This window comes from Notothenia coriiceps, unplaced genomic scaffold, assembly GCF_000735185.1.
Source record: "Notothenia coriiceps isolate Sejong01 unplaced genomic scaffold, NC01 NC01_scaffold00034470, whole genome shotgun sequence".
Lineage (NCBI taxonomy): Eukaryota > Metazoa > Chordata > Actinopteri > Perciformes > Nototheniidae > Notothenia > Notothenia coriiceps.
In genome coordinates, this window is record NW_011367171.1 from 24657 (window position 1) to 37903 (window position 13247).

The 13247-nt window shown below is 43.4% G+C and overlaps 1 protein-coding gene across 1 annotated transcript; it reads right to left on the bottom strand.

The window, feature by feature from the left end:
• Positions 1–224: 224 nt before the first annotated feature.
• Positions 225–11697, bottom strand: shc1 (SHC (Src homology 2 domain containing) transforming protein 1). Its single transcript, XM_010790577.1, has 12 exons — positions 9897–11697; positions 9598–9668; positions 9093–9156; positions 7949–8068; positions 6737–6790; positions 6322–6373; positions 5037–5163; positions 4791–4938; positions 4447–4504; positions 3993–4109; positions 3148–3404; positions 225–2993 (listed from the first exon to the last, which is right to left on the bottom strand). Exons 1-12 carry the CDS (start codon positions 10488–10490, stop codon positions 2865–2867), a joined length of 1791 nt encoding a protein of 596 aa, XP_010788879.1. The 5' UTR covers positions 10491–11697; the 3' UTR covers positions 225–2864.
• Positions 11698–13247: the final 1550 nt, after the last annotated feature.

Consider the following 13247-nt stretch of genomic DNA (forward strand, 5'->3'; position numbering starts at 1 on the left):
CAGTACCACTGCCACTGCACCCCACTCTTTGTTCAGGACAGTACTGTATGTGACAGGTGATCATACCTACCAGCAGTGTCTGCTTTGTTGTTTATTTTCCAAAGTTGTTTGGTGTACTTTTATAGATAAATGAAGTTATCTTATAAATAAAGCCTTTACAACAAAGGGCCACACCCTCAGGCCTAACACACACTTATATCAGAAGCCAAACTCACAGAGAGAGATGAATGATATATGTATTTATATATGCAATCTATATTTTCAGATACAGGTGTAAACTAAAAAACAGAAACACAGAAAGTAAAAATCAATATCTTTGCACGCTATTCAAAATTAACCTTTGGCTTTCACAAATTAAAAAGTACAACAGCATCATCAACACTATCACCATCACCAACAACAAACACATAAAAAAAAAAGAAGGATTTTCATGCAACAAAGGCATCTGTGATGAAGGAAGATAACACAGGACTGGTTCACTAATGATGACGAGGGTCCAGTGGGTCAGTTTATGAACACACACTCACAGTATTGGCAGATATTAAAGCTCTGGTTTTCCCATCTCTGACCTACAAAAACCTAAACAGGCAGAGTGTGTGTGTGTCTCACTGACCCAGCTGTCAGTCAGGTATGTGTATGTGTGCATTACATATGAACCCACTTCAGGGTCTGACGACTAGTTGACAGTTAAGGTTTAGCTTAAAAGATCCCTTCTCATGTTTCAAGAGTTTGGCATCGACTTCTTTGACAAGTTCAATTGGATTCAAAAAGAGCTACCTCAGTGCTGTGTTTTTTTCTCATATAAGTTATTAAGGACATGAAAACAATAATCCAACACTGAACTGACCAATCAAAAGTCTATGTTATTTACAGATGGTCAGGAAATTACCCCTCCCTCCACGATGACATCAAGTATCTGTGACTATAAGCTGAATGCAAAAATGTGCATCAGAGGAGATTGCCATCACTGGATCTGTGTGTGTGTTTATTGGAGTGTCATTTTTGCAAAGTCTTTGTTTAACTTTGTTTAACTGAAAGGCTTGTGTGAGATTCTCCTGTAGTCTACTACATTTGAATTAAGTACATAAGGTGACTGCATTGAAGTGACGTGACTGCATTGAAGAAACAAGGCACAATTAAAAAGATATAAAAAAACAACAACATCATCATCATGAACTGAGGAAGGAGAAATGGAGAAGGACAAAAAATAGCGTGAACTTCTCCCCCCTAGGTCCTCAAAGTTTGTGAAAGCAGCACACTGAGGAGCAACATTTGGCTTAACATTAGCAATGCTCCGAAAACAGGTATGTACTTTTTGTTCAATTACCACCAAACCACCTCATTTTCTTTTTCAAAGCACATTATTCCCTCAAGTGATTGAGGGAATAATAAAAATAAAGCAACATCACGATTCACAAAATCACCTTACCAGTTACAATGATCATTTTGCAGAGGGAGAGTAATTGCATGGACTGTTCAATGTTTGCCTACATTTAAAGCACTCTTTTTTAAAACTCCTTTGCTTTCAGTCATAATCCTCCGTAAAGATATAAACCATAGATTGTCAGTGCAAACACACACTAAGTGTCAAATGATGCTTCTCTTAACATACTTGCTATTGCGTTTTTTTTGGTGACATCAATACACAATTTACTTACAAAATCTCAGTTTTGATTATGTAGTCAAACACAACACCTAGATTCTTCTCCCCCCTAAATCCAATTTTAATATGCATATTAAATCTAAACTTGCTCCCTATGCTGTAAGCCTACATGATAGATAACTGCTGATAGTTGCCATGGCTTTCTCTGCTGTTGGCAACCAATTCATGTTCTTTGGCATGACAGGTGGTGCAGACCGTGTGTGGTTTAAAGGTGTGTGTGTGTGTGTGTGTGTGTGTTTACAGAGGGATTAGGGAGATACAGCTGTTTAGATCCTCCTCAGAATGTCCTAGAAGTAATGAGTCCCAAGATAACAGTTACAAAAAAAAAAGGACGTGGCGATTGGCATAGCAATCCCCCAGTTTTGCATACAGGCTTTCATCATCGCCAGGTATCACTCCAGGGGTCAAAGTTCAAAAGTCCTTAAAAGGGGAGTGGCTTGGGGCAGCCTCCCCTGATTAGGTTAGAAGCAAAAACTCGTTTATGCATAATCCCCAGGCTTTTTTGCTTTTTTAAAGTCAGGTTTGCTGCTGAAGTGCTCCATTGACACTGGAAGTGAAGAGTCTATGTCTCTGGAAAAAACAATCATTAACATCCAGTTCCTGTTTTGCCAAATATGCTCCAGCGACAGTGTGAGGAGGGGAATAATTTCGCTGAATGAAACAACACACGGTTACAAACACTGAAAATCTCATTCAATGTCCCATTAATGCTCCTTTCTTCATGTTTGAGTCCTTTTTTTTTGTACAAGATTCCATGTATTAGTTCTTATTTTTTTCTCATAAATTGCATGTTATTTTTTTTTCTTATAAAAAAAATGCATTTTGTTTTCCGCCCTGTTTTAAAATTAGCAAAGGGCTCCTCCCTGGTTCACAGTAGGCTGTTGAGAAATTGCAGCGGTGCTTCTCCGTGTTGGAGGGGTGCGCCTGAAAAGAGTTGGGGGTCGAAGACTGCAGGTCATAGTTCAGCTTTCAGAAAGGAAAGGAATATGTAGCAACAGCAGCAAGTGTGTGATTTACAGAAGAATTATATTTTTTTGGCTTTCTTTGCAGTGTTATGTGCATATTTATTATTGTATAATGTGTGCGTCTGTGTTTAGTGTAGTGTTGCTGTGTTCAAAGCATATGAAGGTGTCTTTGTCTTGTGTTGAATTGCTTCAGGAGTGTGTGCATTTGGTGGAGTATTGCATTGGTTTGTGTAACGTTAGGCTCTGCGCTCTACTGGCTGTTGCAGACACACTTCGCTACCAGCAGATACGATGGGGAGTCTGTTGTCCATGTGGTAACTGATCAGGTGACTCACACTTTCAAACCGATGGTCTTTTGTGCGGACCTAAAAGACATAAAAAAAGTGTTAAAGGCAAGTTTGAAAAGATACAAACCTATACAACCATGTGTTAGGAATACAAAATGGCCAATTCATGCTTCTTCCTCCCCTTTGTAATCTCTCTCGCCCCTTATGATCTCCTCCCCCCTTCATGACTCACCACTCCTTCTGGGTCGACTAGTAGCAGGTGTTTGGGCTGACCCCCCTGCTGTCCCGTGAGGACATACTGTCCAGGCGTGGTTCCAGACTCTCGCACGAGGAAGTCTCCATCGCGGGTCAGAAGCCTCTCTGCCTCCCTGCGACTCAAGCTACCGTGGAACCAGGACTCGCACTGCAGCTGCTCCACCAGAGGGGGCGCCGCTGACACCGAGTTTGGACCACCATGTCCAGAGACTCCCAGGGCATCGTCAAACGGCTCTATAGAAAACAAATACACATATAATTGTATTATTTTATTGTTTATGCACATGTATAGGAAAACTCATGTTCCTCGTTTATTTTATAAGGAAGATGATTGGACCTTATCCAAGTGAAGCGCATGGATTGACAGATGCGTGCTCTACTCTGATAGTGGACTCTAATGTGAAAAGCTTTACGCAGTCAACCAATCATGTAACATAAAATGCCCCTGTAATGGACAAAGGCACTCTAATTCCCTTATCTTCCTCCAAGACTGCCTTCTGCGGCCAGCTCCACTCTTCAATTAGCCTTTCATATGGAATGTAAAGCACACACTACTCTGCTCGTCTCCTCAGTCAATAATTAACCCCTATTCTTTCCACATGGCAACATAACTGCAAATTTGTGCTACCGGTATTTCTATTCATTAAGCTTTCAACCCACAGAATCTTTCATTTACAAGAAATCATATAATAACTTATTTCAGTTATTTAATTTCCCTGCACTTATTCAGTGTTTTTTTAGACAGCAGTCCATTTCAGCTTCAATTATCGAGCTGGTGTGATATTACTAACACATAATAGAAAGACCGAGTAAAGCACTTACTCATGTCAAAAGCATCTCTGTGAGCATTTCCATTGGCTGCAACTGGGAGACGGGGTTTGTCAACGTTGACGTATGAAGGGTCGTCGAACAGTTCTCGTCCCCCTTCTTTGGCACCCACTAGAAGAAGGAAAGGAAAAAACAGGTAAGCGACCTTAGCACAACTTTTCCATTTCTTCCTTTGCCATGCACAGTTGATAGATTAGTTACAATTAGCATGGGGTTGTTGAGTTACGGGACAACATGTTGTGTGCAGTCAAAGTGACCTTGACCATTGTCCACCAATATCTATCAGTTCATCATTGAGTCCAATTGGCTGTTTGTGCCAACATGGTGGTCGCAAGTTTATAGATTGAACAAATAAAGAAAGACATAGTATTGTAAAAAAAATTTGTGACTGAGTTCTATCATAATTGCACCTGGATGAAAATCTGTCCAGTGCCTTACAGAGACTCACCTGGTAGAGGCGGCAGAGGCTGCTTGTGGATGTCATTATGGCCTGGCTGTCCATACGGCTGCAAACACAGAGGAATAAAAACAAATAATGACTCATAACCACATGTGGGCTTGCTCTTGTGTCTATATACACAAATATATTCCTATTAATAGGGTTACGAAGGGTCACTGTCAATTTGTATAGCACAAACAGGGCAACTCATATTATTGCCCTTTCATTTTCTCGTCTTGATAACATTTTGAAGCGAGGTTTTTTAACTGGTGTATCATCTATTGACTGCAGTATAAGTATAGTTTGGATGTGTTGAAGCAGTATCTGTTGCATTTTATATGCATATTTCTCACCAGCGTGGCACCCGGGCGGGTCCTCATGTCAACCAGTCCACCAGGGGGAGGCTGTTTTCCAGGGAAATTATTATAGTAAGGGACGTCAGGAGGTTGAGCAGCCTCTTCATCTTCTTCCTCCCACGCAGAGCCGTCAAACGGAGCCATTCTGAGACAGAAAGAGGTGATCAAAACAGATAAGATAAGACAAAATACAAACACAGGCTCATGTTTTGGGCCTGAGTGAGGGACATGTTTTGCATTTACCTGTCGTGAGGTGTGACCAGTTTGGGAGGGTTCTTTAGGTACTGTTTGAAACGCAGTTCAAAGGCCTGGCCAATGGTGCTGATGACTTCCTGGGCTAAACCCTCTGAGCACTCCAGGATATGACAAGCTAGAGAAGAGGAAGCACACATGACTAATAAGGAAGCTGCAGCAACATGTACTTGAATATAATATGCAAAGATAGAGAAATATTTGGAATTGCAAGCAAAGAAGAATACTGTGTATGCATGTGCATTTTCAGCAGCAGTACATTCTTACATGTATCTTGAATAATGACACTTAGGTAGTTATTACTGAATTGAATAGAGAACACGAATAGTTCTAACTATAATAATATAGTTTTAAATATATCATTTTTCTGTTGCTCCTGAGCTAAATGCGAAACAGGGAATTTTATTTCCATCCATTTTAGATAGTTACATTGAAAATTGATCACATGTTCACATATTTAGCATAAGAGCATGGCTAAAGCAGAATGTGCCAAACAATTAAAAACCGTTGTTATTTGCTATGCCTATTTAGTGTTCAATGCACTGTTTCTTCCTTCGCTCTGCACTCTGAGTCTGTAATGTCTCAGCTCTAGTGGGTGACTTCTCAAATTCAAAAGAGGGTAAAATATGAATAGAGCCATATCATTAATTTAATAGGATTCATTATAATTTCATAAAACGTCTTGTTCTCATTTATTTACAGCAGTGTTTCTCAAACTTTTTCATACCAAGGACCACTTAACCAATAAAAAAACGCTCGCGGACCACCTAACTCCACAAATATAAAAAAACACAGTTTTTCTAGAACAGATTACAAATCGCCTGAAGATGGTACAAACAAGTGGCAACATGTGTGATGAAGGTGTTGCGCTGGGCTATATCATGCAATCAAAAGTGAAACGTAACCTCGCTCCATTGCGGAGATATTCTCGCGAGAGTGCGGAAAACTTTAATTAATTAATTAATTTCAAATGTGAAATGTTACCAATATACTCACGGACCACTAGGGGGCGCTCACGGACCACCAGTGGTCCGTGGACCACACTTTGAGAAGCACTGAATTACAGCATTATACAGAAGTACATGTAGTAGTATTTTTAAAACATATTTCACCATCCAGAGACTGAATGTAGATAGAAAATGTGGAACTCGTGTACCGAAGGATCGCGGTCAGAGTTCTGCTCAAACCAAGGGACTGAGCAAGTTGACTTCAATATGATTTTTTAAGAGCCTCTTTCGTCAGACGCTGCCTGAGTGAAGGTGTCCTTTCTGCTCACCTCTCTGGTTGACTGGGTCTTTGGCCACATATGCTACGTACTCAGCCGTATCCTGAGGGAGACAGGGTGAGAAAGTTAGGAGGGAAGGGTACAAAAATATCAGGAGGAAAAAGTGAAGGGCAGGTTTGAGATAGAAAGGTTAAACAGAAGAATAAGAAGAAAGAGATCGAGCAAAAGCTGCTGTCTTAAAGTCAAAACAGAGGTTAAAAACATACATTGAGCTGAAAGAGAAAAAGACAGGAAGTACCAAGATCAAGGTTGAGAGACAAAGACTGCAAACCAGCGAGGCAGCAACGGAGTGAGTGGCATTCTTATGAATAGACAATGACAGAAGACAGGAAGGAAGGATATGCAGGCTGAAGAAAGATGGAAAAAGGCCAGAGTGAGATTTGAGCTGAGCTAGACAGTGACTCACTGGGTCTCCTCCAGAGGCGAAGGAGATGGACTGCATGTGATGGTTGGCGATTATCTGTGGAGAAAAAGAAAGAGAGAGAGAGGGGGGGAGAGAGGGAGACAGAAGGAGAGCACGTGGGTGACATGAAGTATGTGGGAAGTGAGATGAAAGCATGTGGATGGAGAGACAAATGTGGAATCATTACTGGGAAAAGTGCTTTCCCCTCCATTGAAGCTTCAACTGCAGCAGAGATACAACTAAGTGGGACACCTTTTTAACAGTCTGCAGCAACCACCCATTCAGGATCAATAAAGACATCAACACTTGCTAATGCTCCGTGCACAATGTGCGGTCTATGTCTGAGGCTTTATTTGTGAATAGATGTATGTGTATGGCATGTTTCTTTGTGCACGGCACTATCCTGTGCTGATGCCACAAAGAAATAAACATAATTCAGCAGTTATTAACTCATAAGCGGAAGATCACTTCCTGCCCCGTGGCGATGCAGGAATGAAGACGATGGTTGAGAGTAGTTTGTGCTTCATGCAAAATAAATGAGGCAAGGGAAGAAGCCTATTACTTCCCTGGGCATCTTTAAAAGGTCACAACACATACAAATAATACCTTGAGTTAAGTGGATATTTATTAAGATATTTTCTTGATGTAAAGTCTAAAACATATATTTCTTTAACAATTCAAGTACGACTTTATTATTAAATCTGATGTTTATATTAAATACAGAGTAAAAGTGACGGATATTATGTTATTGAAGCTTTAAAAACATTATTTGAAATGATCATAAAACTCTGAAGTATGTAGGTCATAATAGTATATATAATTATGATAAATAATAATCAGGCGTTTAACATAGTGTAGCCAGCTTTGAATGACAAACAATATAATATTTTTAAAAAAATGTATAAAGTTACAATCGTATAAAAAAAATTAATTTCTAAAAATCTTTTTGAAGTTAGTTTTTATAATCCTTAAATCCACATGAAATACCTCAAGCAGTGAGATCTTCAGGTTTGCTCTGCTTCAGTAAACTGCACAGGCTTAGTGCTCTCCAGATACCAAACACACCTCTGGCTACAGAGCTCTAACTATCAGACGCATCTCTGACTCACAGTCAAATCTCTGCAGATCAGGGACAACTCTACAGACACCAACAGAGTTTTTTAAGGAAAAATACACAGAAAAGCAGCTTCAAGTGTGAGCTGGTTGTAGTCTAACCTGTTTGCAGTCAGCGGCCAGAAGGTTGAGGCTGCTGGTGGAGATGGTGAGGGTGATTGTCATGCCGGCAAATTGCAGGTTACTCTTCCCCAGGATGGATGTCATACAGCGAGAAGATGGCTGAGAAAGACAGGGATTTCATCAATGAGTAACAAACAAGGTGCAAAAACATAAACAACAGGCTTTTTTTTGTACTCCAACATGGCACGGTCGTTCATTGAGTCCCCCCTGCCTTTGCATGAGCCTGTGGGCGTATGTGTGGACATGCCTGTGTGTGTGGGAGTGGAAGAACAGCTGCAATTGTAAAAATGATCCTGTCTCCAAGGCCAACTGTGTCCAATGAACATCTAGCATACTGAAGGCTGGGCCAAGAGCATCACTCAGACCAGCAGTGTTGTGCCAGCCTTTCATCCCAATCCTCCTCCTGCTCTCATCCATATTTGCCTCAGAATATTTGGCGTGCGCTGTGAGAAATATAGCATGAGGGCAGGATGCACATTGCTCAGCCACATTAACCTCAGTCCAGCCAAATCCGAGGGACTAGACTGCTTTTATTCTAGTTTACATCCTTAACTAGACGTTGTCTGGTGCGCCAGACATTCCTTGTTTAAATCCTACTCTGACAGCGGGCTGCTGGATTTAGCCACCTGTTTTATTGAGTGTTTGGGTGGATGTTTAGTTTTACAGGAACACATGGAGTCTTAACGCAGCAGACTCTCGACTGCATCTGCGTTTCTTTAATGCTTCTCTGGCCAGACAGTGGCTCCACACATGCTACTACTCCACCTCTCCAGCCTCCCTTGTGACAAGAGGGTGGGAAAAGGGAGACCGGAGAGTGATTGGTAATTAGGCCACTAACCGCAGAAGAGTACAATCATCCTAAATCAAGGTGTGTGTGTGTGTGTGTGTGTGTGTGTGTGTGTGTGTGTGTGTGTGTGTGTGTGTGTGTGTGTGTGTGTGTGTGTGTGTGTGTGTGTGTGTGTGTTTGTAAGGGAAAGTGTGTGACCGAATAGCCAACTGACCACAGAGTGGACAATCAAGCTAAATCCAGCTCTAATCCTGAAAACTCATTCCCACCGCCCACTTAACCCGTATAAATAAATAATGCCGTGTAAGGGTGTGTGCTTGTGTACATGTTGTGTACCTTTCTCCGGCGCTGTGCTCCTTTGGCTCCGGGCACGGCCTCGCACACCACGGAGATTGCCTCCCTGAAACACAACATGCAAGAATTACAATAACATGTCATTAATCCTTACACCTTATCGGAATCACAATTATGTGGACAATTAAGTGAGAGCTGGCAGTGGCTGATTTAATTTATCATCCCTACACTGTGCTCGTCTTTTCCATGGAGACAAACATCACTACGGAAACCAGAAGGATACCACAAGGATTCCAAAACGTTCTAATTTAGGGGATGCAAGAGCTGCAGGCGTGCACACACACATACAGTCACTAACTGAGTAAGTAATAAGCAAGCAAGCAAAAGCGAGCGGAAGCCGAAGAGGCGTCAAATACATATATGAGAGGTGGGCGGTGCTTTTTGTCTGACCACACTTCCCCGCACCATCTCGCCCCCACATGCAGCGATGAGAAATTAAGTGAGCAAAATGGCCCGCCAGTGACAGAGGAGCAGTCTGTAATCTCACCTGGTGACCTGAGTTCTGGTGTTGAAGTCCAGCGCTCGCATCGACTGTAGCACTTCCACGCAGCCCATGTACTGAAATAGGAAACAGGAAGGCAACGCATTAGGATCAGACATTTCCTGCATCACAGTCCCATTGCACAGATGGAACACAACAGAGGAAGAAAAGCAATGGTGTTTTCTTTTAATTTCTGGAGTCTTAAAAATGTGAGAGAAGGCGGTTTATATGCATAGAAACTGTCTGGACAGAGGGATGTGTGATTATATATTTTAGGGGGTTGTAAGAGTGTGCCAGACACTCACCCGGACACTGTAGGAAACACCGGCGGTGGTGACCACACTGTCGGAGTGCAGCCAGCCGCGGGTGGGCTTGTTGACAAAGGATCCATGGCGCGTCCACTCGTCTCCTCCCAGCTGCCCTCCTTCCACGCGTGCCCTCCTGGACGCCCCTCCCAGCCGGTTCATGTCCTGCAGAGGAGGTCGGGGAGGGGGAGAAGGAGCGGTTAAAGGGGGAATTAGGCGATGAAAAATAGGGGAGGAGCTGGAGTTACTCCTGTCGTCCCCAGAGGACTCAACAGGCGCGTGGGGCAGCTGCAGCCCTCTCGAGGCCTTGAGTCCAGGGAGAAGAGTGGCAGAGACACCCAGGCGGAGGGATCCCATTCTGGGGAAGAAGGAGCAGAGGGTGGTGGGGCTGTTCTCAGCCTGGCGGGGAGAGGAAGGGGGCAAGATGGGAGTGAGAGACGAGGAGGAAAAAGAGGAAGGTAAACCAGGGGAGGGAGTGAGCGGGGTAGCAGGACTGGATGGAGGGAACGATGATGGATTGGAGTTTGTTTCATCAGTTGAGCTCAGCGATTCACTCCGAAAGTGGGTGTACTTGGTTTTTGGGACGAGCTCCATAGTGAATCTGCAGTGTCAAGTCTTTAAATCCACACAGTCTCTAGTGATTCAAACAAAGTCTTTATGTCTCAGTATTCAATGTGTTTCTCTATAAGGACACCCAGCCATCTGTATGTCTCTGTCAGCATAAGAGCAGCACCCATCTGTCTGGTTGTCTGTCCTCCACTCGTTACCAGGCGGCTGAAACCCAGCTGCTTTGAAAACGGCTGTACCCACGATGAAAGGAGAACGAGAGGAAGAAAAGTTGGATGTCCCAGTTAATGGAAGAAGCCGATGAAAAAAGTTTATTTCTTCTGCACCAGTGCATATCATGTTGTCATCAGTTCACTTTTAAATCTGCATCAAGGTTCATATGTTCCCAGGGACTGAGGACGACAGTCTTAGCTCTCCACAAAGTGTTCGTCTTGGAGTTTTTGCCACAATGTAAAACAATATCTGTGAGTATCTTGACCGGACTTAATAGCCTCTCAGTGAGGGCCTGTTATCCAGCTGTCGGCTTCACCATGGAGAATCAACACAAGTGATTGTCTCTCAACGCCCCCTCCCATGTGTCTTTGCACTGAGGGGTGCGCTCTCATATGTGATGTGTTGACACGTGTGTGAGGCTGTATAAATCTTCCCTGCCCACACTGCTTCTTAAGATTATCTGTGTGTGTGTTGTGGTGTGTACATGCGTGGAAGTGTGAAGCCTTTTGGCAGCTCTATCCTGCTTGACACATGCCTATAAAAATCCTATTAGCAGCCAACGAGGGGATCACAAGGGGGTTGCGCGCATGAACACTCCAGCAACACACACAATAGACAGCTCCAATTGTTTTTCGATACTACAGTGAGCACCTGCGGGGCTGAATAAAGCTGCTAAAGAGAGGAGGCTTACTGATGTATGGCTAGTATCCAACGCAGCACGCTTTCTTTAACACCTACTTTCGAGTGCATCGTAATCTCAAATCTTACCACGCGTTCCTGTTTTACTCCCTCTCTTTCTTCCTCCAAATTATATCATGTCCTCTCTGAATGGCCCTGGCTCTCTCCCTCCCTGCGTCTCCTTCTTCTTCTTCTTCTTCTCCTCTCCTCTTCCAGATAACTTCTGGCCCTACCCCGTTCTCTTTCTCTGCACACTTTCCTCCCTTCTCCCTGTCTCTCTTCTCCTGGAAGCCCTCTCTCTTCCTCCACACAATGTACTCTGCCAGTCTCTGTCTCTCCAACGCCTCCGCCCTCTCCCTCACCACCACTTCCTCTCTCCTCTTCCAGATGATCTCTCGCTCCCCCTCACCCCCTCCCTCGTATGCTCTCCCGTTCTCCAGGCTGTCTGGTTAACAGTCCCCTGTATAATATATTAATGGTGAGCCCCGTCTTTCCGCCTCGCCAACTTTAATATTAAGGATCTAGAGGCCAGGCACGGTCACCTATTTAGACACAAGTAGAAAACAGAAAAGAAGCGAGTAGAAGAATGGGCCGTTAGAGTTTGGCCCGTTCCTGACTCAAGTTCCTGATATGGCTAAAACAAGTTGCCTTGGTTCAAGTATGTTTCCAAAACTGGCCAACTCGGTAAGGATGTTTTTTTTTCTAGAGCACCATTAGTTAGTGGTAAGCTGACTCTGAGATGTTGTCTGTGTTTGGTAGTGACACACTCTGCAGTAGCACGGTGGTGATGTAACACCAGAGAATGTAGGTCATTGGCTGATGACGACTACCGGTGGGCTTGTGATGGTAATGAGACCTGAATTGTCCGGTTTGAGCCCTCAACCCAGCATTCCCTGAATGGTGCTGGATGCTCCTGGGAGTTGAACTCACCAAGCTGGAGAGGCTCAAATAAAACTGTTGGTATGTTGAGTTTTTATTTGCAGCTCTCTTCTCACCCTATTACTTGATTACTGCGTGGTTTAAAACAACAAACCCAGATTGTAGTCAGTTTCCTGAGAGAAGAGCTTTGACTCAGCCCTATATGGTATGAACAGGCCACATGTCTTATTCTGCATAGTCCAACCTAGAAGGCAAACAACAGTCTGTTTACAGTAACAGTCTCTTGCAGAGTCCAACTAACTAAACCATGTGCAGCAGTTTGACCTCAGTAGAAGGTAAGGCAGTCCTGCAGCAAGCTGGCTGGCCTACACCTCAGTGCTGTTTACGCACCTGTTATATTTAAAATCTCTTGACCTTTACTCCCTGAAAGGAGAGCAAGATTTACACCACCTTGCCTACACCACTTATACAACTCTGTGAATCTGCCACCGAAGTTTCAGTGATGCCAAGTGAGGAGGTTGACTTTACCACACACTAACATTTCCAAAGTTAACTGTGTTCAAAGAACTACGCACCAGCTTGTAGTGGGCGCTGAATGCATGGTAAAGGAACAGTCGCCCACACCAGTCTAGCACCACAGAGGGGTTGTCTAGTAATTCTAGCTAGTCATCCATCTGGTCCTGGCCAAAAAGCACCATGGAGGATCCAGTCACACTAACGCACTGCCAGACAGGGTGGGATGATCTCCAGAAAACTGTAAAGAAGTATGGCTGGAAAAAGTCACAAAAGACACCCTGTATTTGGACAATCAAAAAGCAGGCAGAACAAACAACACCATCTGTCACAGACCTAATTAAAACAGAAATTAGTCTTGAGAGGGAATTAGTTCTTAAAAAGGCAAAAGATCCTAAATGGACACACAAGAGGAAAATCGACAAAGGGATGCTGACAGTCTCAATGCCCTGCCCGAATTGTTTAAGTGCACAGAACACAATGTAGGTCAGGTGACTGCAG

Coding starts and splice junctions, on each gene's coding strand:
- shc1 (XM_010790577.1), bottom strand. CDS start 10,490: ATGGAGCTCGTCCCAAAAACCAAGTACACCCACTTTCGGAGTGAATCG. Junction 6,791..7,948: donor TGGCCGCTGACTGCAAACAG/GTTAGACTACAA, acceptor TTTTCTCCACAG/ATAATCGCCAACCATCACAT. Junction 5,164..6,321: donor AGACCCAGTCAACCAGAGAG/GTGAGCAGAAAG, acceptor CCTCTTCTCTAG/CTTGTCATATCCTGGAGTGC.